Source organism: Botryllus schlosseri, chromosome 14 (assembly GCF_051294905.1).
Source record: "Botryllus schlosseri isolate E-star chromosome 14, Bs_hap1, whole genome shotgun sequence".
Classification (NCBI taxonomy): domain Eukaryota; kingdom Metazoa; phylum Chordata; class Ascidiacea; order Stolidobranchia; family Styelidae; genus Botryllus; species Botryllus schlosseri.
This window is the reverse complement of record NC_137249.1, coordinates 15,865,408-15,890,816: the sequence shown is the minus strand read 5'-3', so window position 1 is coordinate 15,890,816 and position 25,409 is coordinate 15,865,408. Positions and strand designations below refer to the sequence as shown.

General features: G+C 40.6%; 2 protein-coding genes across 2 annotated transcripts in view; both read right to left on the bottom strand.

The window, feature by feature from the left end:
- Positions 1-8: 8 nt before the first annotated feature.
- On the bottom strand, positions 9-16,011 carry LOC145455753 (aldehyde dehydrogenase, mitochondrial-like). The gene is made up of 11 exons (XM_080333732.1): positions 15,357-16,011; positions 13,672-13,776; positions 12,886-13,026; positions 12,687-12,813; positions 8,455-8,516; positions 6,728-6,893; positions 5,894-6,073; positions 4,688-4,872; positions 3,826-3,993; positions 2,564-2,721; positions 9-1,898 (listed from the first exon to the last, which is right to left on the bottom strand). The coding sequence occupies exons 1-11, from the start codon at positions 15,405-15,407 to the stop codon at positions 1,754-1,756; spliced, it is 1,488 nt and encodes a 495-aa protein (XP_080189858.1). The 5' UTR covers positions 15,408-16,011; the 3' UTR covers positions 9-1,753.
- Positions 16,012-21,296: 5,285 nt separating this feature from the next.
- The window catches only part of LOC145456375 (maltase-glucoamylase-like), a 49,906-nt gene continuing 45,793 nt past the window's right edge, over positions 21,297-25,409 (bottom strand). The window contains exons 69-76 of the mRNA XM_080334448.1: positions 25,179-25,312; positions 24,480-24,641; positions 24,188-24,304; positions 23,455-23,603; positions 22,782-22,926; positions 22,576-22,674; positions 22,090-22,248; positions 21,297-21,620 (exon numbers count right to left, since the gene is read on the bottom strand). Of these exons, the coding sequence (XP_080190574.1) occupies positions 21,405-21,620; positions 22,090-22,248; positions 22,576-22,674; positions 22,782-22,926; positions 23,455-23,603; positions 24,188-24,304; positions 24,480-24,641; positions 25,179-25,312 (1,181 nt within the window). The 3' untranslated portion in view covers positions 21,297-21,404. The remainder of the gene's footprint in view (positions 21,621-22,089; positions 22,249-22,575; positions 22,675-22,781; positions 22,927-23,454; positions 23,604-24,187; positions 24,305-24,479; positions 24,642-25,178; positions 25,313-25,409) is intronic.

Genomic DNA, 25,409 nt, shown 5'->3' with positions numbered 1-25,409 from the left:
GACCTGCGGATCTAGCAGCAATGTATTGAATATGCATCACTGGAACATGCGATGTCTATCGAGCCCATCTGCAATGGATACGAAACGAAAAGAAATGCAAAGCATCTAATGATATGTCACACGCACCCGACATAATATGCTACAGAAATACATCCTGTGACTATAGGATACAAAGTTTAGGAACTGTCGCCAGTTGCGTGACCCTCACCTTAAACCTTGAGTTTAAGAGAGAGGGCAAGAGCCCTTTTTTACGATATGACCTTGGATATTGGCGACAAGACATCCAATACCCTGAAAATTGCTTCGCGGGGCATCATCCAAAGTATAATCAATTTCAATAACACGTGCATATTCAGTCCAACCAACCATCCGCCCATCGCCTTTCCCCAAGAAAGCTTGAAGCCACTATCTCTTCGTAAAGCGTGATTTTATGGGTAAGCCCTAAGCCGTTTTCGAAGCGTCTTGGTAGTGTCTGGGTCATTGCACGTCAAGGGAAATATGCCCATGCGCATTCACATCAGCTGATTCTCCATCGATGGAATGCTGTTTTTGTCGCCATAGCTGAAGCCGGTTCAGCCGGTGAGCAGTAGTAATGTTTGGCACAAGAAAATAGCCTATTTTTAGTCAGTAACAACAACTAAAATCAATTTCATCATTTCAAAACGCGTTCTTCCCAAACCTCAAAACAGAACGCAGGCTGCATGCGGCCCGCGTGTTGGTGACCCCTGGTCCATAATAGCTATCTATATAGTAGCATACAATTGGCGAGGAATATGTATACGTACTAGGGATGGTGTGAACCTCTGAAAGGCTCAGGTTCGTGTGAACGCGAACCTTTTTGAAAGGTTCTGAGTGAACGCGAACCTCATGACGTCACGTGACGTCATATTGCTAATTCCAGCCCTAGATTTCAGTGAAGTGATAGCCTATATTAATGTACACGATACCTTGGGACGACTCGGGTCACACATTGCCACAATGCTGAAGTGCATATTGGCGTTTTAAACGTAGCCAAATGCCAACTGGGGCATTCAAATGATATAATAATCCAATAAAATCAATATCATCCGTCGCTTTGCCAACAATTTCGACAAGGACTTGCACGGGGATATAAGTTTACGCCTTAACGGTCTAGGCCAGACCGGACAATGTATTCGGCGTCTGATTATTGCTGCGTTGATATTGAGCAGAGTGTAAACGGGTTTCTCTACTTGCTACCGATAATACCCCATTAACAAGTTATACAGCGGTAGCCAGCACCTCAATCGCACGGATTTGGTTTTTATGATACAATAAACATATGAAATCAAGATTGACCCCGTACGCCTGCGTAAAGTAAATTTTCTGAGATTGCCATGGTGCATGCTCGTTTAGTGTTGATTTTTTTTATGCTGTCAGCGTCATGCATAGAGTGGCCCGCAGTTGAATGCAATAAATTTCAACCAAAGATGTTATAATGAAGTGAAAATTGTAATATGTAAAAAAGGTTCACAGTGCAGAACCTACCAAGGTTCGTTTGTGAACGTGAACCTCTAAATTTCCGAGGTTCACACACAGAACGCGAACGTAAACCTCACGTTCACACCATTCCTAATACGTACTCGTCGCACTCAAGAGTACTGCAATAAGTGTCTATATTGTGAAAATGTTCAACAATGCAGCTTGTATAGACCTACATATAAATATAACATATATTAATGTAGTGTAGTGACATATACATCGTAATAGGGGGCGATGTTCGCCACGCGATAGCTTAGTGTCGCCCAGGGACTTTCATAATAACAGTTTTGACGTCGCTGTAGTTCTGAACGGCGTATTCACCCAAGTCCCGCCCGAATCCCGACTCCTTCACACCACCGAAAGCCATGCCTGGACTCATGGGATAATAGCAGTTCACCCTGGAAGTGCAAACCTGTCTAAATCTCTAGTATAGGAAGAACTCAACTGGTATATGGTCGGAAGTAGGCTATTTCAGTTCACGGTACGTTCCATATTAAGCTTGCCGATTTCTGCAACCATGGATAGGTAAAATGCGTTGCTTTTCGTATCATGAGGTTTCTGTCGTTTGATTGAAGTTCTATTGTATTTCAACATGAATGCCAACGTAACGTTCAACTGTGCAACTTATCTGCTCTCTCCAATTAACAACAAAATATACAACCCGTCAATTTACACCACGTATCCGTCTCTAGATTTACCCGTCTGGTCAATTTGCTTTCATACATTGCAGCTAATCAGCTTGCATAGTATTTCAAGAAAATGGTATCGATATGTAGTAGAGCCGATTTAAGAAATATGTTGCTCCAACTATGATTTTGGGGCGTAAAACTATACGATATGGGTACAGAATGATATCACAATTACGAAATGGAAATCTAGAAGAACGCCAAGCTGCAGTATCTACTTATTTATCACCATTCAAAGTGCAGCAAACCTAACTTACCATACAACTCCTGCATTAACTTCGTTGGCGATTTCCATTACGAAATGGAAATCTAGAAGAACGCCAAGCTGCAGTATCTACTTATTTATCACCATTCAAAGTGCAGCAAACCTAACTTACCATACAACTCCTGCATTAACTTCGTTGGCGATTTCCATTACATTATTGAAATCATTGGTAAGTACGCCAGCTGCTAAGCCGAACCTCGTGTTATTAGCTCGTTCAATCACTTCGTCCAGCGTTTTAAACTTATAGATCTGTTGTACAGGTCCGAATACCTGAAATACACGATTTCAATTATATAGTCAATGACATAAGTAGGTCACCTTCTTCATGCACTGCACATATATAGTTATAGTAGCATGCGAATTGTTTCCATTGCTTGACCGCCTGATTGGTCTCGCGCAATGATTACGATTTGCTAGTTACGAAATTATATTTCTGATAGATATTGTCAATTCGCTGTTAGATATTTACGCGTATAAATAGTGTGCATACGCCCACAGCCCCACACAGTACTGCGGATACGGATTCCGCAATTTCCAGGTATTTGAAATGCACAGGATACAAATATTATACTTGTTAATTGAAAGGCCATTTGTACACATTACGCCACAGTGGATATGTGGAGTCCCGGCATTATATATCCCATCCCAAAGAAATAATAACAATAAAAAAGACCGCCTTTTTCAAATTATCTTCGTGGCTACACCTCTGGTCGTAGTTAGTTGGTATTTGCCCTGCTTTTATGACTTAAAATGATCCATCGAGCAATGTTTACCATGGTTTCACTGAGATCGCGTACGTGGCCAGCACATCCAGCCGACTGCATAGGAATATACGTGACGTTATGGTTACAAAAATTGCTGATTGCTACTGGTATTGCAGCACACGATTCAACTGCGATCTCGCTTCCCATGACATGCCGCCCTATTTCTTGTCGCTTTCTTTTTCTATACTATCTTCTTTACTTCATTCAGTGTGAATGCCTCCTCTTTACATCGCCTAGGCCAAGGTGGGTGTCAGATTCCATAGACAACCTAGTCGCTTCGACATCTTCCTTTCTTTCATTGTATCGCATTTTTGTGGTGTATTGAACTGATAAAATTGCTAATAAACCAATGATGATGATGATGCTACTGAATGATTGACTATCTGTCGAACCCTCAAGAAGATGACTCGCAAACCTTTCTGTCATGCAATAAGATCATGCTTCACGACTGTATTGTGCGCGCATATTTTCAGACTTTTAGTTAAGTTTTCTCAAATGCGACGACAATCAGATATGAAATAGCATTCGTGCAGCATAGCCATTGATGTGGGATTTCCGCAATCAAAGCATGCCGTGGCTAACATACAATGTTTGACGCGACGCGACTTACTTCTTCCTTGGAAATTTCCATTTCGTCCGTCAGTTCAGTCACTACGGTCGGTTCCATGAAATATCCGTCTCTGTCCCGAATTCTGTTGCCGCCGCTGACGATTTTGGCCCCGTTTGCCGCCGCGCGTTCAAGAAAACCGAGAACTCGCTGGAGCTGCTGTTCGCTTATCTGAATGATTGCAGACGACTCACATGAATGTGGTTTGTGGTACAAGAAATTGAGAAAACACACACGGAATTTATGTAATTGGCGTTTGCAGAAAGTAGGGCTTGCATTCCGAATCAAGTACTAGGCTTCTAGGCCAGTTGAGTATTCCAATATCACACATTGTGACACCATAAGAGTGTGGAGGTGAAAAGTTCAAATACGATACCAACGAGAAAACAATCCCAGTTCTTCATCACATTAAAGATCATTTGTTATTTTATTGCACTTGGAACAATGCTCTGGGTTTATCACGACTACGCAGAATTGTTATTTCCACCAAAGTGCGTAGTCTTGTGCAACATCTTTTGGAAGCTGTGATTCGACCAATCCATGTTTCAATAGCGCATAGTGTAGTGGTACAAACCACAGCTACAAACACCAATGCGTTGCGGGTTCGAGACCGACCGAGGTTTATAGCAGAATGCCTTCCGCGGGTATATAGATGCGATGTTGGTTGCCTAGATTTGCCTTGAATTACGTCCACATATTGTATTAGGATTCTACAGTGGATGAAGTGGCGAAATAACACCGCGCTATCTGTAATCACCACTGTCTTCAGCTCTCGCTATTCAAGTATAGGCCTACAGTTCACCGCACATACTATTCACAGCAGACGAATAGTATTTCGACAGCAGACGAATTATATCTTCCGTACCATGGGTCCTTGCGCGGATTTGAAGTCCGTGGGATCACCGACCGTTCGTTTCTTCGCTTCTTCGATGCACTTTCTGACGAACTGCTCGTAAATGTCATCTTGTACGAAATTCCGAGACCCCGAGCAGCACACCTGGCCGCTGTTTCCAAACGCAGCCGTTTGAGAGAGCTTCACCGCTCTGTCAACTGAAATAAATGCTGCGTGGTGGTGAGCGCAACCGATTTGTTTCCATCAGGTTCTGTAACGATCGCGTTTCAATCAAGCCAGCCAGCCAGCCAACCACCCATCCACCCATCCAGTCTGGGGGTTCGTACGGCATGTGTGATACTACGATAGTGGCGTGTGGTGGGCTTGGTTTGGCATGGTGGGCTTGGTTTAGCACGCGACGCTTTATAGTCGATAAGAAAATGCTGTACCATTTCATAATATTGTTTTGTACTTCAAATGCTGTATCTCTCTTTTTGGCTTAATCATATTTATCGCTAATCAGGGGTGGTCAAAGTATTCATCGTTTGTACCCAAGTCGAAGAAGAACTAACGTCGTAAATTTCTCCTCAAGTAGGCCTACTGGTAGAGGTGACGATTTCGAATTAAGTAATAAAAGAGGTATTCTAGGTCTAGGTTTACCTTATCTGAAACTGAAGAAGTTTCGTAAAATCAAAACCACTCTGTTTGTTTGTTTGTTTGTGATTTTTATGGTGTTTGTCGACTACTATGGTCATTTACACCAGGCCGATATTGTTCATTATTTTCCGTAACTGCCGACTTATAGCACATTGGAATAAATAGTGCCGGTAGCCAAAACCTACTTGATAACTTCGGAAAAGTAGAAGTTAACTTCGTTACCGATCACCTGTGTTATGCTATTGCAGTACGAGGTAGGCATTGAAGTAATCTAAGCTACATCCTGCTCGCACAATCTCGATGGTAATTTTGAAAGTAACTAGCAAGCGGATATCATCGTTATTTGTGAATGGCGGTAGATATTTATTTTTATGACTAAGCGAACATTTTGGGTTCCGCGAAGGCATGAAGGTTAGCGTAAGTGTTCCCCGCAGGTCAGTGGAGGTGAACTACTGGTCTATTGTCTAGTAATGTTGAAGGTGGTCAGTATGGCACGCCTGTAGTATATAGTGTGTGTCACGGTGACACCCTTTAGTTCTTGACATTTCGTCGCAGATCACAATATACCAGATGAATACACACCGTCGAAATCAGAAAACACAATGTTCGGGTTCTTGCCGCCCATTTCAACCGTCACTCTTTTGCAGTTCGAAGCAGCAGCTGCTTCCAATATCAGTCGTCCAACTGTATTTGAACCGGTGAATGCGATTTTATCAACACCGTCGTGGTGAGCAAGACTCCTTCCAGCAACGTTTCCATAGCCTTTTGTATATAATTGGCAGCAGTTGGTATGGAGACTGGTACCAACTAAAGCATGAAAAAGACACCGCAAGACAACGAACATGCGTGTCTACCATTAACAGCAATTAGGAAAAAATACGCTTGGAAACGAACTAAACCATAAATCCGGTTCTGTAGTTCAGGTCGCTTGGAATGGAAATTTAACGGTAACGTGCCATTTACTTAAGCCTTCGTTCACCATCCTTCACTAATCATTGAATATTAGGGTTCGAGCAGTGGCCTGTATATAACTCAAGGCATTTACACAATTACGTAACCAGTCAGTCATCGGAATGGATAGGATGAAAATTTGGGATGATCGGCGTAAAATTAGGAGAGAAGGCCATTTTTAATGTGACGCCACAGATCGATTGTGACGTATTGGGTAACGATAGTGTCGGAATGCCGATCTAAAATATCACGCCATCGCTGACAGATACCACAATTCTAGTTCAGTCACATCGCCGGTAGTCTCAGTCTGGTAACGGAATCAATTTTAATCATCCTGGCCAACTGAATTTTCATATTTCTATAACATGTAAAACATCTCAATATGTATACAAAATACGTTTTACGCAGATCTAATGACAGTATATGGCTTTATCACCGTTGTCAATTATTGTAGAAACACCAGACCTGGAATAACGTTTAACACGCCTGCCGGAAACCCGGCTTCCTTGAACAACGAAGCAAGATAGAGAGCCGTAAGAGGCGATTGTTCGGCTGGCTTCAAAACCATGACGTTCCCCATAGCCAGACAAGGAGCGACTTTCCAGGAGAACATTATCATCGGAACGTTCCACTGAAATATATGACGTAGCGTTATGAGATTGGGGCTGACTATTAGCAAGAAGACGATCGTGAAGGGATTACGCATGGACTGCATAGCATGGATATGATAAGAATGCGAAGATTTTTGTTTCTTAGATTCTCACCACTATACTTGAGTATTTACCAGAGGTGGTCAGTAACGAAGTTATTTTACTTTTTGGAAGTACTCAAGTAGTTTCCGCTACTTGGGTACTTACTCAAGTAGATCTAATTTCCTGCTACTTATACTTCTACTTCGTAATATTTTGAGATCTACTAACTTACTTTTCGCTAGTTTCAGTTTGTCGAGTAGACGTAGTTTAATCCTCCAATCAGAAAGATAGCCTGAGGAATTTCGGGGCTGTTTTCACGGAGTATCAACATTTAATTTTCATAAAAGTTCAGTAAAGCTCCGAATTGTCGTCGCGCTTCGCGCACAGTAGACTAATATGATTTCACGAAAGTGTCGGTGAATAAAATTTAGGTAGCGGGTCGCCTGGTTCCGTTCACACCGCATTGTCGCCCATATGAAATATTTCATCACGGTAAATATGTCCCATCATAACCTTTGAAACTACCATTTCGCAATCTAGCATTAACGTATCCTAATCTAGCAGCCAATGGCGTGTCCTAACCTGGAAAAGTGGATTTTGACTTTATCTTAGCTTTACACCTGTTTTCTGGACTTTCTGGACAAAAGACATGAAATATATTTTCCACTTTTTAGAAGTAGTATTTATATTTCTCTTTCAATTCCCAGTAACATACTTTCAGCTCTAATTTGTTTCAGTTCTTTTGTCTCGAAAACATACATGTTGAAGTATAAAAGCAAGCGTAGCAATGCCTCTATTTTCCGAAAATATGGCTATGGTCAGCTATATATGTTTTATTAACGTTTACTAATCGCGCCAAGTGTTAACACCGTATCCGGCACCACTTTTCCGTGTTGCTCTTCGACCAAACTACGGTCTTTATAATATGGGAGAGGGCGCCATACCTTGATATTTTCTAAATCAGGGTGTTCGAGTAAATAGAGGATTAGTATCGCATTCCCATATCAATGATACCGTTTTCATCCCATGGTACGGACGAATGCTTATGTTGTCGAAAATTCATACCTCCTGGGATGCACTAATATGAATTAATATACCTTTCGCATAGCTCAATTTGCAGCTTTTGACACTTGTCAGTATATATCCGAACGAATTACGATCGTTTTCACAACTACTTACTTACTTGAGTAGATTTGACGTCAGTGAAATCTACTTCTAATTCAAGTGGTTTTAGGTTGTGTTTAAAATGACTATTTCTACTCGTAGTTGAGTAGATATTTGCGTCGCTACTTCTACTTCCACTTTAGTAGTTTTCTTGACTACTTTGACGTCCTCTGGACTATTTACCAATATGTAGCTACATATGTTTAGCCTTTGGGTATATCAGAACACCAATGTTGAGTAACATATCATGACTGTAAAGTGGAAATTTAAGAACATCCCATGCTACACCTTACCATCTACAATTAGCCCAATAAATTTTCTAGAAGTTATGCTTACGGGAATAATAGCTCCGCATACTCCGATAGGCTTGTGGACAGTGTAGCAAAAGTAATCTCCATCTGCGATGAAAAAGAACAGCGCAATCAAACAAATATGTAATACCCATGACGCTTTCGATTATTCAGGAGTGGAAAATGGATATCAAGCATAAACATCGCAGCACTAGGGCTATCCAAACCTAATCTAGGAATATACCATTATCTTATAATTGCGATTGCAATTAGACTTGTTTCAGTAAATTATGGTTATTTTTCTTGATTTTTATTGTATTATATCGCGAGGGCGGTGGACCCCATAATAAATTCAAAATATGCGACACTGAATCGCGAAGAAATTTCAAGTAGCATAAATCTGCTTGAAAATAATATTGTTGATGTTGATTTATGGAATTTTTTGCCTACTTCAAGCCTTCGAAATTCCCGACATTTGGGCATATTTTAGAATTTTCTCCCGGGCGCAGTTTGAACAGTAAAATTTTCGATGTGTCCGGGAAATTCCGGACGTTAGGCAACCCTAGACCACACAGACACACGGTCATGGAAGCAACATTTCTATGAAATGTTGCAGTATTGTCTCAGAGGTCAGAGCCCTATATATTTCATAGTTCGTGTTGGTAATTATGAAAGCATTTTGTTGAAGTGCAACTGAGATTGTATACTTCGTGTTGGCACCAGACATGGGGTGATTACTTCGCGAATGTAATCGATTGTGATTACGATTACTTCTGAGTCACGCGATTACGATTACGATTACGATTACAGCAAAATCAGGAAGTAGTCGATTACGATTACATTCGAAAAGTAATCACGATTACTCGCGATTACATTTATTTTGCTTCTCATCACTAATCTCAGAAGGTATATATGGATTGCGATGAAAGGTCTTATATGAGAGGGATACCAACTTTCTTTATATATGACGTATCATTTGCTTGTTACGTCATAATGTGTAACCAGTACCCAACTTTATAGGGAACGATTTATCGCACCCAATGATTTGCATTCTTGCCAAGTCTATAACTACCGCATCCTAAACTCCGTAATAGGGCGGGGAGCGAGCTCGAAGGGGACTCAAAAATACTTCGTAAACCAACATAAATTATAGAATATTTTTGAGAGATTTAATTAGCTTGGAAAATTTTCTTCGAGCTTTGCGATTTAAATGACTCTAGATTTTTTGATTTTTAAATGTGCCAATGTGTGCGCGAGTCTCACGAAAGTTTTTCTTCTAGTCTGCTACGTTTGGACGACTACAATATCTTTTGATTATATAACATACCGGAGGGCACGAATTAACAAATGCAATAAAGCAACTATAACAACATACCAGATATCATCATAATTATGAATTACATGACCGCAGCTCTACAGGTAAATATGACCATCGGGCTGAGAGCAGATTAAAAATAAATTGTAATATAATGCAATAACTAATATTATGGACGAATTTCAGTCTTCAACTTGAAAATTGACCGCCCTATGAGGGCCCAAGACCAACGTTTGGAGTAGAGGACGAATTGCTGGTCCTGATTCTAGCTACAACACACGCTGACATGTTATGTACGTGGATGGCTATGACGGCAGGTCAAAATGTTGAGTAAAGAATTGCGAAATAACGATTGACGCCCGTTTCAAGCAGAGTCATATGAGAATAAGATAAAGCGAACATAATATTCTCCCTTCCACTTAGTACAGATACTGCAAACTGCCGTTACGAGAAACGGCAAAGAACGGCTCGGTTATCATATATATCAGCAGCTGTTGATTTCTAATGCTTCATTGAAGAAGTCGTAATGTTTTATTTGACGAGTACAAAATTTCAAATCTTTGTCCGGTGTGCGTACGCACGTACAACATAGGCCTACTGATCACCAAGCAACCACTAAACATACCCAAACATCAATGTATATGTTGCTATTTTAAACTAGCCAGGGTGGTGATTATTATCCTGCTGCGAGAGGTAGTGGCGTCTGGATTGTACTGACGACCTGATATACAACATGGCGGGTGTTCAGTCACAATACAATGTACATCGAATATATCTAGTTACAATGTGTGGATACTTCTTACGTAATGACGAGCGAAGCTCATACTTCTGACGTAATAATGAGCAGTGACGTTCGAAAATCAGACGTTTGTGCTATCACTGGCCTGGTATATTATTTCTTCCTTGTTCACGAATGTTCAGTTTATGTATTAGTATTTGTACAAATAAAAAGTAATCGTTCTTTCGCAAAGAAATCGATTAGATAAGGGAAGTAGTCGATTACGATTACGATTACTTCGGATTTTTTTCGAATGTAATCGATTGCGATTACGATTACTTGAAAATGCTGTAATCGTCGTAATCGATTACGATTACTAATCGCGATTACCCCATGTCTGGTTGGCACGAGATGCGCAGTGGAATGTAGCGGGATCGATTCTCAGCGGAAAAACGTTCCGAAGCGTAGGAGGATTAGCTGGGCTCCCCCATGAGTCACTCGTTCTTATGACGACGAATGAGACCATGAAAAAGGCCGTGAAAAGAACGCTCTCAAAGATTTGAACGGGAATAGCATGACAGAGCGTCTAAAAAGACATCAGGCATTACGCCGAGGTGAGTGCCGGCTTAAGAAACCGTAACTGGTCGTTTCGGCATCCTCCTATCTTGTCATTACTTCCAAGGTTGCATTTTAAACAAATAGTATTTTCAAACACTTTGTTGTAAAAAATTGTGTTTTTTCAATGTTGTAATAGTGTACCTTCGAAAAAACATGTATGGGCCTACACGGACAATTTACATGCGATGTAGTCGACGTATGAGGGAATATGGTTGTAACTATAGAGTTGGTGCAAACCTCTGAAAGGTTCAGGTTCGTGTGAACGCGAACCTTTATGAGAGGTTCTGTGTAAAGGCGAATGTGAACCTATACGACGTCACGCCTGAAAGGTCTGTAGTCCAGATCGGGCAATGTATTCGGCGTCTGAATATTGCTACATTGATATTGAGCATAGTATAAAACGGATTTCTATACTCGTTACCGATATTACCCCATAATCAAGTTCCACAGTAGCCAACACCCCAATCGCACGGATTTGGTTTTTATGATACAGTAAACATATCAAATCAATATGGACCCCATACGCTTGCTAGATATTTAAGATTATACAACGTTGAATTCTTTATATCAATTTCATAGATTGGCTGAATAAGTATCATTCACTGACTATACCTTCATGTAGTGTATTTCGTTCATGATATTGTGTGATTGCGGTTCAAGTTCACAGCAGAGAGTCACTATATATTCACAACGGAAAGCTAAATATTTCGAGTAAACATTTGTAACGAAGCATGTAAAATTTTTGAGTTTGGTAAGGTGCATGCTCGTTAAGTGTTGATTTTTTATTCTGTCGGCGTCATTCATAAAGTGGTCCGAAGTTGCAATGCAAAGAATTTCAACCAGCGATGTTATAATGACGTGAAAAATTATAACATATGAAATAGTTCACAGTGCGGAAACTACCAAGACTCGTTTGTGATCGCAAACGTATAAATTTCTGAGGTTTACACACAGAACGCCAACGTGAACCCCACGTTCACACCATCCCTAGTTTTAACCCTCGAAATCGTCGTCGGTTCAACAGTTATAGCACGTACAATGCGCTTCGCGCGAAATCTTAATGGCTTTCCTGTAAGCTTCTTTCGGGGCCATTGTTGTTTTTTTATCAATAATTTATGGAATGAGACACAATCACGGAGTATTTTTGAGATTTCCCAAATTTTGGACAACCCTAACGTACATGTAGAAATGATTGGTACGGAATAGAATGTTCTGACGATGATGACCGCCGACCGTTAAAATGCTACGAAACGATGTAGTCCTGGTTAAAGATTTATTTCGATTCGCTTTAGACAGGGGTCAGGCGCCGTTTTCGCCATAAAAGCCATGTTTCCTCATATTTTTCAATGTCAATTTCAATCCACTCTGACGTCAAAATTAAAGATTGGTGAGGTCACAGCTAAGAAAAAACTAAAAAAAAAATGAACACATGTTTTTGGAAAGGGATATGTTTACACGTGCTTGTTTGAAATTGATTATTTTTAAATGAAATCCTAATTACAATCGCATTGTGTCTTGTGAATCGCACTGTGCATTATTCGTCTTGAGCGGCTGAAAACATATAATCTGACGATTATTACGATTACACCGCTGCAGATGAATAACAAGCCATCAATAAATTTCCTACTGAACGGAATCGTCTTCCCGTGGTATTTATCCGTCCAGCCCGCGTAGTATCGAAAATTTTTGGCGACCGTCATGACGTCACCGTACGTCAAAGAATACGGCCTCCCGTTATCCGCCGTTTCCAGCGACTGTTGAAAGCAATTTCACGCGAGGTAGTCATTGTTTAAGGTCATCAGGAACCGCGACCAGTATATACTTACTGCGAGATACTGTGCGTCTCGTTCGATCAGGTCGGCAACTTCACTCATCAATTTACAGCGCTCCGACGGAGTCATTCTGCGCCACTCCGAGTTGCGAGAGAATGCCGCTTTTGCGGCTTTGACTGCATCGTCCACGTCGGACTGAAATATATCAATTAGGCTGCATTTAAAAGCGTGATATTGTCACGTTAAAATATTTCTTTAATAAATGCGCAAAACAAGTATTTCGTTGAAGCTGGCGCACTCAAGCGCAGTGGTTCGCAACCTTTTTAGCTTGCGGAGGTAAAATCACAAAAAATGTTGCGCACTGTTGAACCATCAAAAACAAAATTGATCCAAAATATAATTACGACAAATGCATGCGAAATTTCGATTGCACGTGTTATGTCTGGTTCTGTTGAAGTTTCTGCGAAGCGAAATCCCGTTAAAAGCAACAAGCTTGGTTTTAATTGTTGGGTTTCTTTTGAAATAACTGCGAGTTTGCTGTTAGCAAGCCTCTATTAAGTTACCTAGGTTCGTTTAATTTAATTGTCGAAATTTTACGAGCCACCAGTATTTTAGGGCGTGTGGTAGAGCCGACGTTAATCGGACATACACCCGCAATAAGTTGGCTAAGTACCCACTGCGTCACTAACACTACATTTAGTTACCAGGCGAGTGGGGCTCCTAGTCACAAAACCAAAATTTTGCTTTGTGTTGAACAGAATCCTAGTCAAGCTCAAATAAAGTAACGACAAAGCAAATATAAAATGTGCTATTATTGAAAGCTATAGTATTATGCCGTACCTCTTTCGCTTCTGATATATCCGCGATTTTGTCGGCAGTACTTGGGTTAATACTTGCGAATGTCGACCCACTCGAAGATGCCCTCCATTCGTTTGCGATGAACAGCTGTCATGAAATTGTTTATGAATTACAAGAATTCATGATGTGACCACATGCATGCAGAATGCAGATATCACAATCATATTGGATAGATAACTAAGGTTCCGTGCCATATTATTATCAGATGATTTGCTTCAGGACATAACCAATGCAGCATGATGTAGATTCCTTATTCGGTTCCAATTATTATCCACTGGTGATGAAAATGAAAACTATTCGATACACGTTTATGGCACCTAATAAAGGTATACTATCACTGTGTGACAGACGGCTAGGCAAGTATCACCTATGCTTCAAGTACAGCGAGTTATATACCTCGTCCTAAGTAAACAGTAAAGCTCCCGTGATAGCAACTATCAAAGAAACCCAAACCGTAAGGCTAGTCGCTAATGGTTATATGGTTTAGTAGGCCCATATAACAAATCATAATGCATCTCTGCAATGATTGTCTCGCAGGGTTGTAACCAAGTCACACGGCTCCGAGTAACAAGTCAATCTCACTTTTATATAGTTTTGACTCGAGTCAAGTCGAGTCATTTTCAATTCACTACCGAGTCAAGTCCGAGTCCAAGTCAGCGAGCAGAGGATCGAGTCCGAGTCATGGCATTACGAATCGAGTCCGAGTCATGGCATTATGACTCGAGTCCGAGTCATTCTGTTGACTGCTCAGTTTCCAGTTAAATTCTCGTTAACTCCACTTTTTATAACTCTGTTCGGCGATATCGAATGGTTTGCATTTATAATATACTAATTTTCCTCACTTTTAGCAGCTTCTGGTCGCATTCTTATGTACTAATTGACGAAATCCCAATAGTGTGGTGTGCTTACTTTACTATTCCTCGAAAATACAATGAAATGTCGGTCTCGGTCGTCTGAGTCTAGAGCAGTGGTTCCCAACGTGGGCGATATCGCCCCCCAGGGGGCGATTTGGCGATCTAGGGGGGCGAAAATGACGAAGGGGGCGACAGGGGGGCGAAAATGGACAAAGGGGGCGACGGGGGGCGAAAATAGCGAAGGGGGCGATAGGGGGGCGATGACGCGTAAAACCTTTTTTTTTTTTTTTTTTTTTTTTTTTTTTTAGTCATCCACCTAGCAATGCGGAGCGAAAAAACGTTATTTTCAGCTCTGAGCGGAGAAAGATGACCTTTTTTTTTTTTTTTTTTTTTAGTCAACCCGCCGGTGATTACAGTCTGTATGCCCAATTATCGGTGCACAAAATTTGGGGGGCGATGATCGGTGTTGACCTTCAAAAGGGGGCGATGGGTCGAAAAAGGTTGGGAACCACTGGTCTAGAGTCATACGACTTGGTTCGGTCATGCGCAATGACCCGAGTCCAAGTCGAGTCAATATACAGATTGACTCGAGTCGAGTCATTTCCGTATTTTCAGAAAATGACTCGAGTCAAGTCGAGTCATCAGAAAATCGTGACTCGAGCCATTACAACCCTGCTGTATCGTATACCTGTATATAATCCGTCGTAAGATATAGACCAGACATCATATAATTAACCATATTACGGAAATGAACGATACGAAATTCTACTGTCACAATGATTAAGGATCTATAGGCCACCATGTGATACTAACCTTAGTATACTTGATATCCGGATTTTGAATGGCTTCGGGAATAGCATCCATTTCTAACTATTCTGCGTATTGCGAGAAGATAATGACAAATGATATAAGAAATATAAAATAACTCGTGACTCGATTTCCGGTCCAATTTTCGAATCATCAAATCGTTCAATTCACAAAGGCGTTCTGAACCTTTCGCTCGCACTGATAAGTGACCACATCTATGTACTGGATTCCATTTCCATGTACTTGATCGACATGGTTAGCACCAGAAGCGGCATTCATTGATTTGTTTATATCTGTTGTTATCGATTCAAGACACCGCAAGACTGTGATAAAATGTACAGATAACTTGACGAAACAACTTCGGCATGCCTTAACTACCACGATATTGAATGCATATCGCATCACTACTACAACCATACATGATTATAATCCGTGATTTGATTACTCAGCTTTTTGGTCTTAAACCTAAGCAGGTCAATCGTTCTTGTGAATCTACAGTATAGCTGCGGTCCGTGCGGTCGACCGTGTGTCACACATGACTGAAAGTGAATAGTGAATATATAAATACATATTGGACCATATATGTGCGCGTTGCAAATTGGATTTACGAGCTCCGATAATTTTGAAAAACTCTGCAGTCCGCACTGTTCCAGCAGTCGGTCTTCCAATTAGAATATACACCAGTGATTCCTAACCAAAATATAATAGGCAGTTGTCTGTTTCTATAAATAGTTGTTGTCTATTTCTCTACACCGATGCTAAAATAACGGATATTAGTTTAGGGCCACTACTGAAAACCGGTAACATCAAAATAATGGCTTATAGCCGGGGTCACCAACTCAAAACGGGTCGCGGGTAGGGCTGGGCAAAATCGATTACCTGAGTGACTCGATTCTGAATCACGGAACATGCTTCGAGTCGAGTATCGAGTATCACTCATTATGGCGTCATAACAAAATGTAATATGTCAAAGTTCAAATATGTACCTTTTATGCGACCACAAAGAATATATTGCCTGTTATCCATCACATTAAAGATACTTTGGTATTTTTTAGACCAGACCGATTTCATTGCATTTGGTGACAATGTTGTGATCATGACTGTAACTGTAATTCTCGTTGATAAATTAACCCTCAATGTCAAGGAGCGTATAATTTCAGTACTCGAAAATAGTCTTTTACTACTCGACTCGAACCATTAAAATTAATACTCGATTCAGATTCGAGTACTCATCATTGTGCCCAGCCCTAGTCGTGGGCGACTTTTCAAATTTCGTAGAGGCCGTGGGCGCGGGCGTAAGAATGCAATATAGAGACAAAATAGGCCGCACAGATTGGCAACTACATTTTTTAAAACTAGGTCAGTACAACGCCGTGTTCTGCAACATGGTCGAATGGGACAGTTAAGACAACAGAAGTAATAATTTAATAAAGAAATACAAGTACACAAAAATAGCATGATCCATGGTCTACTAGTATATGTCATTAGGTCATGCATGATCAATTGATCAATTTGATCATGAAGTTCAATTTAATTTGAACTGTGAGCTGCGAACCATACATGACAACGCTTTTCCGGAATCGATATTGGGGCGAGCGAGACACTGTACTAACTGAAAGCGTCTCGGTCTTGACAGTGTCTGCAGGTCATTGCACGTCACGGCTATAAGCATGCCCAATTGCCCAATTGTCCATTCATTCAGCTGATTCTACCTCGATGGAATGCTGCTGCTTGCATGTACAAAATAAAGGCACCCCTCCGAAATCTGAAATCAAATCGCCGGCCGCAAAATAGGACCTCGCATCAGGACCGAAGCAGCACTTGGTCAGACCCCCAAGGGTGATTGAACAAACTTCTTGAGGCGACAGGCTAATCGACTTACTACGGGAATCAATCGCATATCTTACAGTTCAAATTGATTCAAATTTATGGATGAATTTCGCCAAGAACCTTGGCATAATCGAATATATTACTATCAAATTTTGATCCTCTCATAGTCCACGTGATCGAATGTACCGATGGAGCTGGTGTCTTCGAAAATTTAGGGAACGCCATTAATAGAATTACACATATTCGGGCGGACCCATTATTATATTAATTACTTTGTTGCGTGTTGTTTATATATGTCGTGACCTCCGGTCTGCATTGTCGTTATAGAAAGAAGATATTAGAATCCTACACCAAAAAAAGTTGAAACCACTGATGGATTTTGGAGATAGGGATGCGGTTGCATTCAACTCCAAGCAAAACACAAAAATATAGAGGACGACACTCAGTTGAATGATTTGTGATTTCGAAGCATTGTTGAACTATTATTTTCTTGTTCATTTGGACGAAATTCAGTAATTATTAGGTAACACGCTAGAACATTCTTGCTCCGCTATATAGAGGAGGGTAGAGACTGACCTTATTTTGAACACGGCTGACATTATTGTGGACATAATCGCACCAACCCCGTAGGTTATATACGCAAAAATAAGGATGGTGTGGCCTGGTATAGAGCCTTCATTCAGCTTTTCAGTCAATAAAAGTCACTTACATTCAATTGTACTCCCAGATAGTATTTAGACTCGAGTTTACCCTGCAATCAGCATTCTCTGGAGCTTACTTAAATCCAATAATCCGTCACTCCTAACGTAGTAGTTTCAAAATGACATGCAAAACGTTTGACACGTTTAACGCGTTGTAGGGCTGCGTCTATCGATTATAATAATCGAGGTATTACATCAAACCAAATCGTTTATTAATTATACGTCGCATCGTGCAAGATATTCAAGGCGCGCTGGATCGAGGTATCCATTATTATTTAAACCTGATCGAATCAATTATGTCACATCGTGCGAGATTCGCAATGCATGCAGGGTGTAGATATATAGGTACATGTAGATTGTAGAATGGAGATAATCCGTTCTCAACCTAATGATCCCTCTGTCACGAGTAAGATATATCTACAAGCAAGAAATATAGCGCAAAATACGACGAAAATAGCGGACTAAAAAGATCTGATGACTATTGGCTGCCGTCAAATATATCAGCAGTCAAACCCTTGTCTACGTCACGTCATCTGCATTTGGTACTTGGTGTCATGGGTATTGTTATTGTGAACACCATAATAATGTCTACCCCTAAAGCAACAACCAGTCACTTGCGAGATGGAAACTTTATAGTTGAGATTTTTGAGCAGAGAAATAACAGAGAAGTAGTATTAGCCTATAGATATTTGCTGACTTGATATTTTTTCAAGTGACTTCAATTGGCTATACTCAAGTCTCGAAGGGACTTATGACTCGAGGATAGTGACCTCATCCTAACACTGCCTACAAACACTGGGTCATGTTAATTGTTAAGACGAATAATGCATTTCTCGGGACACACAAATTCATATGACAAATAGGCCACAACGTGTCTGGTTTTATTTGAATACACGAGAAAGCGGTTAATTTGCCAGGACCGTGAATACATTGGCTGTTCGGGTGTTCACTGTTCACTGTTCAGTGTTCATGTGCGATAAATGCGAGTACGGCATGTTCTTCATCTTGATTTGGATAGGATACTTCACTTTTTTCCTATTGCCTTTGTGTAACTTGGCATCCGCACAATATACCGTCAGTCCATTTGGAGTAAACACAGAGGCCGAACAATGATAATGCGAATATTTACTATCATAGGCAAAAGAAGATCGACACCGCGTTACAATGAGGCATATTGAGCCTAGTTTTGCCGTTTAGTAAAATTCGTTTCCTAGCTCGCCAACAGAAACTTATGTGATGACTAGGGCCATTTTTATATGACCTTAAAAAATCGATTATATGACTTTATTTTTTGGAAAATATGACTTTATGTGAAAATCGTGTATTTTTACATGTAACCAACTCATGGAACTGACGAGTAAAACATACACAACATAACAGTTGCAGAGAATGCTTGTTGCAGACCTGAGGAGCGGGTTGTTATTGCTTCAATCCAATTGAGTGTTGCAAGATGCTGTTCATTTGGATTTGAATAAAATAGTATTTACGGTGAGCACAACTATAATAAATAAACAAAGAATCGGTCACCGTAAATACTATTTTATTCAAATCCAAATTTTTCGACGGCAATAACTCCGCTGCCACTGGTTGGAATTGAACCAAATTTGGTGAGCATCGTTTCTATTGCCAGCCTAACACTTTCATGGGGTGAACAGAAAATTTTGAAATTTTTTATTATCTATTTTTATATAATAAATAGTAACTTTCCTCTCTTGTAGCAAAGCGGTTACTGGCTGGAATTGAACCAAATTTTGTGTGTAGGCTTAAATTAGGTAACCTAACAATTTTATCAAGTAGCCAGTACGATTTGAGAAAAAAAAGTCATTTTTGAAGAGCCCTACTGTATATATTCAACTGTTTTATTCTTCAGTTTGCTACTAGTTGTAATGTATTTGTACATAAGTAGACCAAGACTGAGCTTTTTAGCTTGCCTGCCCACTGACTGAACTTCAACTGACGTCCCACTTCAGTGCACAGAGGTATAATGAATTTTGTAGCAACATGATGCATTATCTGACCACATAATGCAATGTGTGACCTCGTAGGTCTGTAACTGTAATGTTATGTAGGCTAACCTTATAGTTTGCCTTACTTAGTGCTTAATCGCTTCACCGCTTAAATTGGCACTTATTATTTAAAGTACACAACAATATGACTTTATAACTCAAATATGACCTAACCAGGAAAATATGACTTTATAACTTCCTTATTATACCCCATAGGGATGCGGTTTTTACGTTAAAATTGATTGCACGACTTACTGATGCATAGAAAAAAATATGACTTAAATGGCCCTAGTGATGACTGATGCGCGCCGGCTGGAAATTTCAACGATAGGCTGCAACACTATTGAACGAAAGCATGCTACAGAATTTCATCGCCCTCGCGTATATTTCGGAAGCACGCAAATTCAAATATCGGAACTATGCTCGATTACTCTGCTGATTGTATGTATTGCCATTTACTGAAACAGCATAGTAGACCTACTACAAGTTCAGCCATTGTAGGCTATGATATACTACCCGATATAGACAGTAAGACAGTTATATAAACATAGGCACATGGGTATTGGGTAGGCCCTTTAGAACTATACAATATATTTAGTATATAGGTGACTTGTTGCTCAAGTCATTGCAACTGTATACGATCACTAGGCTATCCACATAGAACCAAGCTGACGTGAAGACTATACTGTCGTCTCTGTTCTCTGTGCTGGTAAACCGCACATTTTCTGAATGCGAATTACATGACTATCACAGCGCAATCTGTACGATGACAACCAGGCTACGCTAACCCCGTGTCACCGCGCGGAAATGAGAGTTGCGGTAATTCGAATTTTAATTCAATATCGTGGATTACGTATTTTGAATGGGTGAATCTAACTGTAACACAGGGATGTCCGCAGGGAGACTTAGTAAAGGAACTATCGAGTATAGACCTTGCTGATGATTCCTGATAAATCAAAATTTCGCGTCCACATCTAACATCCGTAGTGAAAGAATGTTCCTACTGGGCTCACACAACTCTCCGAAGATTTTATGTGGAACTTCACACTAGCGGGTGCAACGAGGAGCTCTTGCAGGCCGGAAGTGACCTCACACCTGATAAGTTTTACCAACGAGTTTCTCTTGGTCTAGACTAGGCTATAGCAGTGGTTTACAACTTGGGGATCGCGAAAACGCTGGCCTGTTCTTAGTAATCAGATCCATTTTTAGCAATCAGTTTTCCAAAATTAGCCGCGAACAGTGAGCATAGATATGGGCGAAGGCACCGGCCTTTTTGGCACTCTACTTTCCAAATGAGATGTGGGTCCCGACCATAAAAAGGCTGGGAACCATTGGCCTGGAGAAAGTCGTATCGCTATATAAGACCGACAACCTGTAGTTCGACACGACTGGACCACGAAAAGGCAATATCGCACATGAAACTTAATTTATTGATTTCTCAAAATACATGGAATTGATCAGATGAAGAAAATGTAAAAAAGCGTTTGATTGGAAATAGAAAAGGTACGAAAAAGAAATCAAGACCATGATAAATTGTGATTATCGTCGATCGACATCGATAAGTTATCGACTGTGAGAACGTTTTCCGAAACACGGAAGCTGGTAACAGGCAAGCTGTCTACGTTTACGCTTGAAACATCCCCCGTCACGCCGTATATCACCACGCCTTCAAATACCAAAGAGACGTCCAGCATGCCGTTGATAGGATGAGAAACGGTGATATCCACAGCAGACTGAAAATGACAAGATGAAAACTTATTCCTGCGCGCCACAAATTTTGTGGTAAAGCTATCCGGTCTAACCGGCATGCGAATAGAACGTACAGTGTTCACTGCTCAGTGGCCATGCTTCGAGCTAGCTAAAAGAGTTCTCGAGATGTCTTATTTGAAATATACGGCATAGTTTGTCCAAAAAGAGCCAGATTATAATATAGACCATGAATACCGATGAACTTAGAAGAAATACACGCACTATTCACTATGCACTATATATTGTTCCATCACACTACACTAGGCCTTTACAGTATTCTATCATGACGTAGTCATTAACAATGATCATGGAAATTCACCAAAAAAGTACTTTTTACTCGGCCACAATTCCAAACATAAAAAGTATGCATTCAGCATGAAACATGCCGGAAAGTATTTTAAACCAAAAAACAAGGGTGGGGTATCGAAAAATGGAAAATGGTCTATCACTCACCCCACTGCAACTGAATTCCAACATCAGATAATTATCCAAAACGTTCCTCTCCTCTCCATCGTCCCAATACAGTGTGCCGTGCGCTTCGCCAGACTCGTCCAGTGCGACCAACAGAGACATTGGATTCTGACGCGCCAGCGTAGTTGTCACGGCGTGGTGCTGGAATAGTGCAGCAGGATTGTAATTAGACTTGTGCGAAACCGGCTGCAGTTACTGTCGTGCTGTGTGATTATGAGTATTGCTAAATTACAATAAAATATACTTCCACCACAGGGTAATAACACAGATAGAAATCTGAAATTCAATGCTATTGATCCCCGCTGCCATTACATTCCTCTCAAAACGCGCTGCATCACATTTTCAAGTCGCATAATGCGGAAAATCCTTTTTGTGATTATACACAAAATTACGGAATTTTTCAGGCAATAACGATGCTAAAGGTGGCGCGTGTCATCGCAGTACCATTTGTGATTAATAAAGTGTTACCTGTTTCGGAATGATCGTGCCACCTCTGACGTGCAGATTGATGTATTCCAAAGGCGAGTCCAGTTGTATGAACCTGCCGGATGGTAGTACCTCTGCACCCTGTGTACAAATTGTAGGATCATTCAAAGTCAAAACAAGTCCTGAATTGTTCGCCGTGACATTGCAACATACTGAACTCGCATTGGTAACAAGAGTCAACCGCTCACCGTTCTGTAGTCATACCACCGAGATGCCCCAGGGAAGTAACCCGTCACAGTAGTGGCGCCCTCTTCCAAAACGGGCGTAATCAGAAAGCCGCTTCCAAGAAGGAATTGTCCGTCTGCGTCCCATGCATTTCTATCGCTCGGAAACCTAGCGCAAAGGAATTTGTACATTCACAAGTGCTTCAACTTTCCAGTACAAGTATTGTGTAAGACCCCACCAAACCAAGGTAGCCTAGTAGATTTTGGTGGCATTTAGAATCACATATGACAGACAGAGATGGTACTCAAGTAAGCATTATTGATAATAGAAGTAACGACATAAACTTCAACTCACTTGCAAGTAGAATTAGCGATATCAAACAAGTCAAAAGTACTTCATTAGTTCATACTTTTAGTAGCCTTCAATGGAGAACACGGTTTGCTATACTAACTAATTGAAAATAATTGGTCTGCTTCCACTATGTGTAACGGGGCCATGAGTAGCTGTAAAATGCACTTGTACCGATGTACCGTCCTAAAAAGTCTGGTCGTTTATCTACTATCTGAACTCATAATAATTTGCTATTGCTATTCCAACGTGTATATATCAACATAGTTTTCACCAGACTTGTCAATATTTTACTAATATTTTCACTCGGCCCTATTAATTACGGCCAGTACACTATATGGTACTCACTCGTGCACAAGGCCTCTGACAACAGTTCCGCCGTTAGCGTTTGCGTGATAGTGCGCAGTGTACATGTACGGCAGGATGTCGTAACGGATTTCCAATATCTCTCTCGAAGCGTTGGCGAAAGCTTCTCCGAAAACGGTGGGATGTTGAGGCTAGGAAAGTGAGATTGCCGTTGTGAAATACCAATATATCGTACCCAACAAACAGAATTGAAATAACCCAACTATAAAGCATAGCGATGGCGATGGATGTACAAACCATAAGAAACCGTGATTTTGCTCATTGTGACGTGATCACAATTAATAATCTGAGTTCTTTGTCGCACCAGAGGATAATTAATCTTTGGGTTTTAATATATTTTCATTGTGAATATATTACTAAAAGCTATATTAAAGGACTGTACCCCAAAAAGCCTCTTCGGTGGGTAATTACTGGCCAGTTCACAAAAAAGACTTGACTCAAATGATCAAAACTAGAAGAACATATTTTGCCATGAAATTGAATCAATCATTTGATCACCTTATGCTTGTGTGAATGTCTAGCAACTCTCACACACTTGTGCAAATAACTTGGAAAATATTTTAGGTAGGAAGAGCTCTGCCAATTAGTGCTGTATCTTTGTGCTTGTTTCATGAAGTCAAAATTAAACAAACATTAATTCTTGTCTCCTGTTTGCCAGACAGTACGAGAAAAGATGAAAGATCGGTCCTTGCATAGCCCACTAAAAGAAACTCACGTTCATGCCTTTTGCGTTGTGGTTTCTGCTGTAGGGGTAAAAAGCCCCAACCTGCATCCATCTCATGCACATTTCCGCGGTTGTGTTGAAGTAGAAGCCGCACACGTCAGCGCCCACCTAACACAAAAGGACAATGTGCTGATAAGTAAGTATGAATTTGAACGGGGACATTCACTTTGCACTCCTGCATTAGGAATCACGGATTTGGATCAACAAGTGAAATGATCAGAGAAAGAAATATCAATGTGATCATACACACACAGTAAAATTTAGTTTATTTTCCTCTCCTCACCCAGGCGAATCCGAAAAGATTGAACTCAAACATTGCCGGTATCGGCCACGGCAACTGCCTCCATCGACTTTGATTGTCTCCAAGCCAGTGACCCGCATACTTTCCACTGCCAGTAAACGTAGACCGTGTAATTACAAAGCTTCGCTTCTCCGGCATCATCATCTACAAGTGGTAGAGATATTAAGAATGTGGAATAGAATAAAAAAAGCAAGTTAATAAGATTATCTGTGAAATACTGCACAGAGATTGTAAACGAGTAGCCGATTTGGTACTGTTCACATTGCAACATATACAACGGGGTCTCTCTATTTCAAAAGCTGAAGCTCCAAATCATGTAGTTACAGAATGACACATTTTCAGAGGTGGTCAGTGACAAAGTAATTCTACTTGTTGCGAATTTGGAACTACTTGCTCAAGAAACTATGTTTCAAACAACTTCTACTACTTCTCAACAGTTTTCAAGGCAACGTTACTTATTTCGTAAACATCTAATTTTGCAAAGTAGAAAGCAGTTTTACAGTATTTTTGTCTCTCCTATATGTGTGAAATTGTCAAAATAACTGCACAGAATCGCCCAGGTATCACGATAATTAAATCTATTCTCGGACATCGCACCTCCCTGTCTTGTCATTACAGCAATTGTAATTTCGTTAGTAGAAACTTCCGATTACCTGAACTTGAACAAAAAGCGGTACCAACCTCCAAGGTGTCATAAGTCGAAATCGTCATGGTGTGGCCATACAAGCTGTGCAGGTCGTAGTGAAGGCCTTGATATTGCACGTTCTCCATACATATCGTCTTATCGTGTAGTCCACGCCACCATCCGAGGATATCTGGAGAAGATGTTATCACTGACATTCAAGGATACGAGAAGTTTACAAAGCTTCGTCATAGTAAATAGTGCATGACATAGGACACATTGACAACATC

Bases quoted from the DNA above. Each gene is read 5' to 3' on its own strand.
- LOC145455753 (XM_080333732.1), bottom strand. From the start codon at position 15,407: ATGGATGCTATTCCCGAAGCCATTCAAAATCCGGATATCAAGTATACT. The intron at 6,894-8,454 runs GTAAGCATAACT...CATATATTTCAG, and splicing joins TATGCGGAGCTATTATTCCC to TGGAACGTTCCGATGATAAT. The intron at 1,899-2,563 runs GTAAGTTAGGTT...TTGCACTTCCAG, and splicing joins GTTAATGCAGGAGTTGTATG to GGTGAACTGCTATTATCCCA.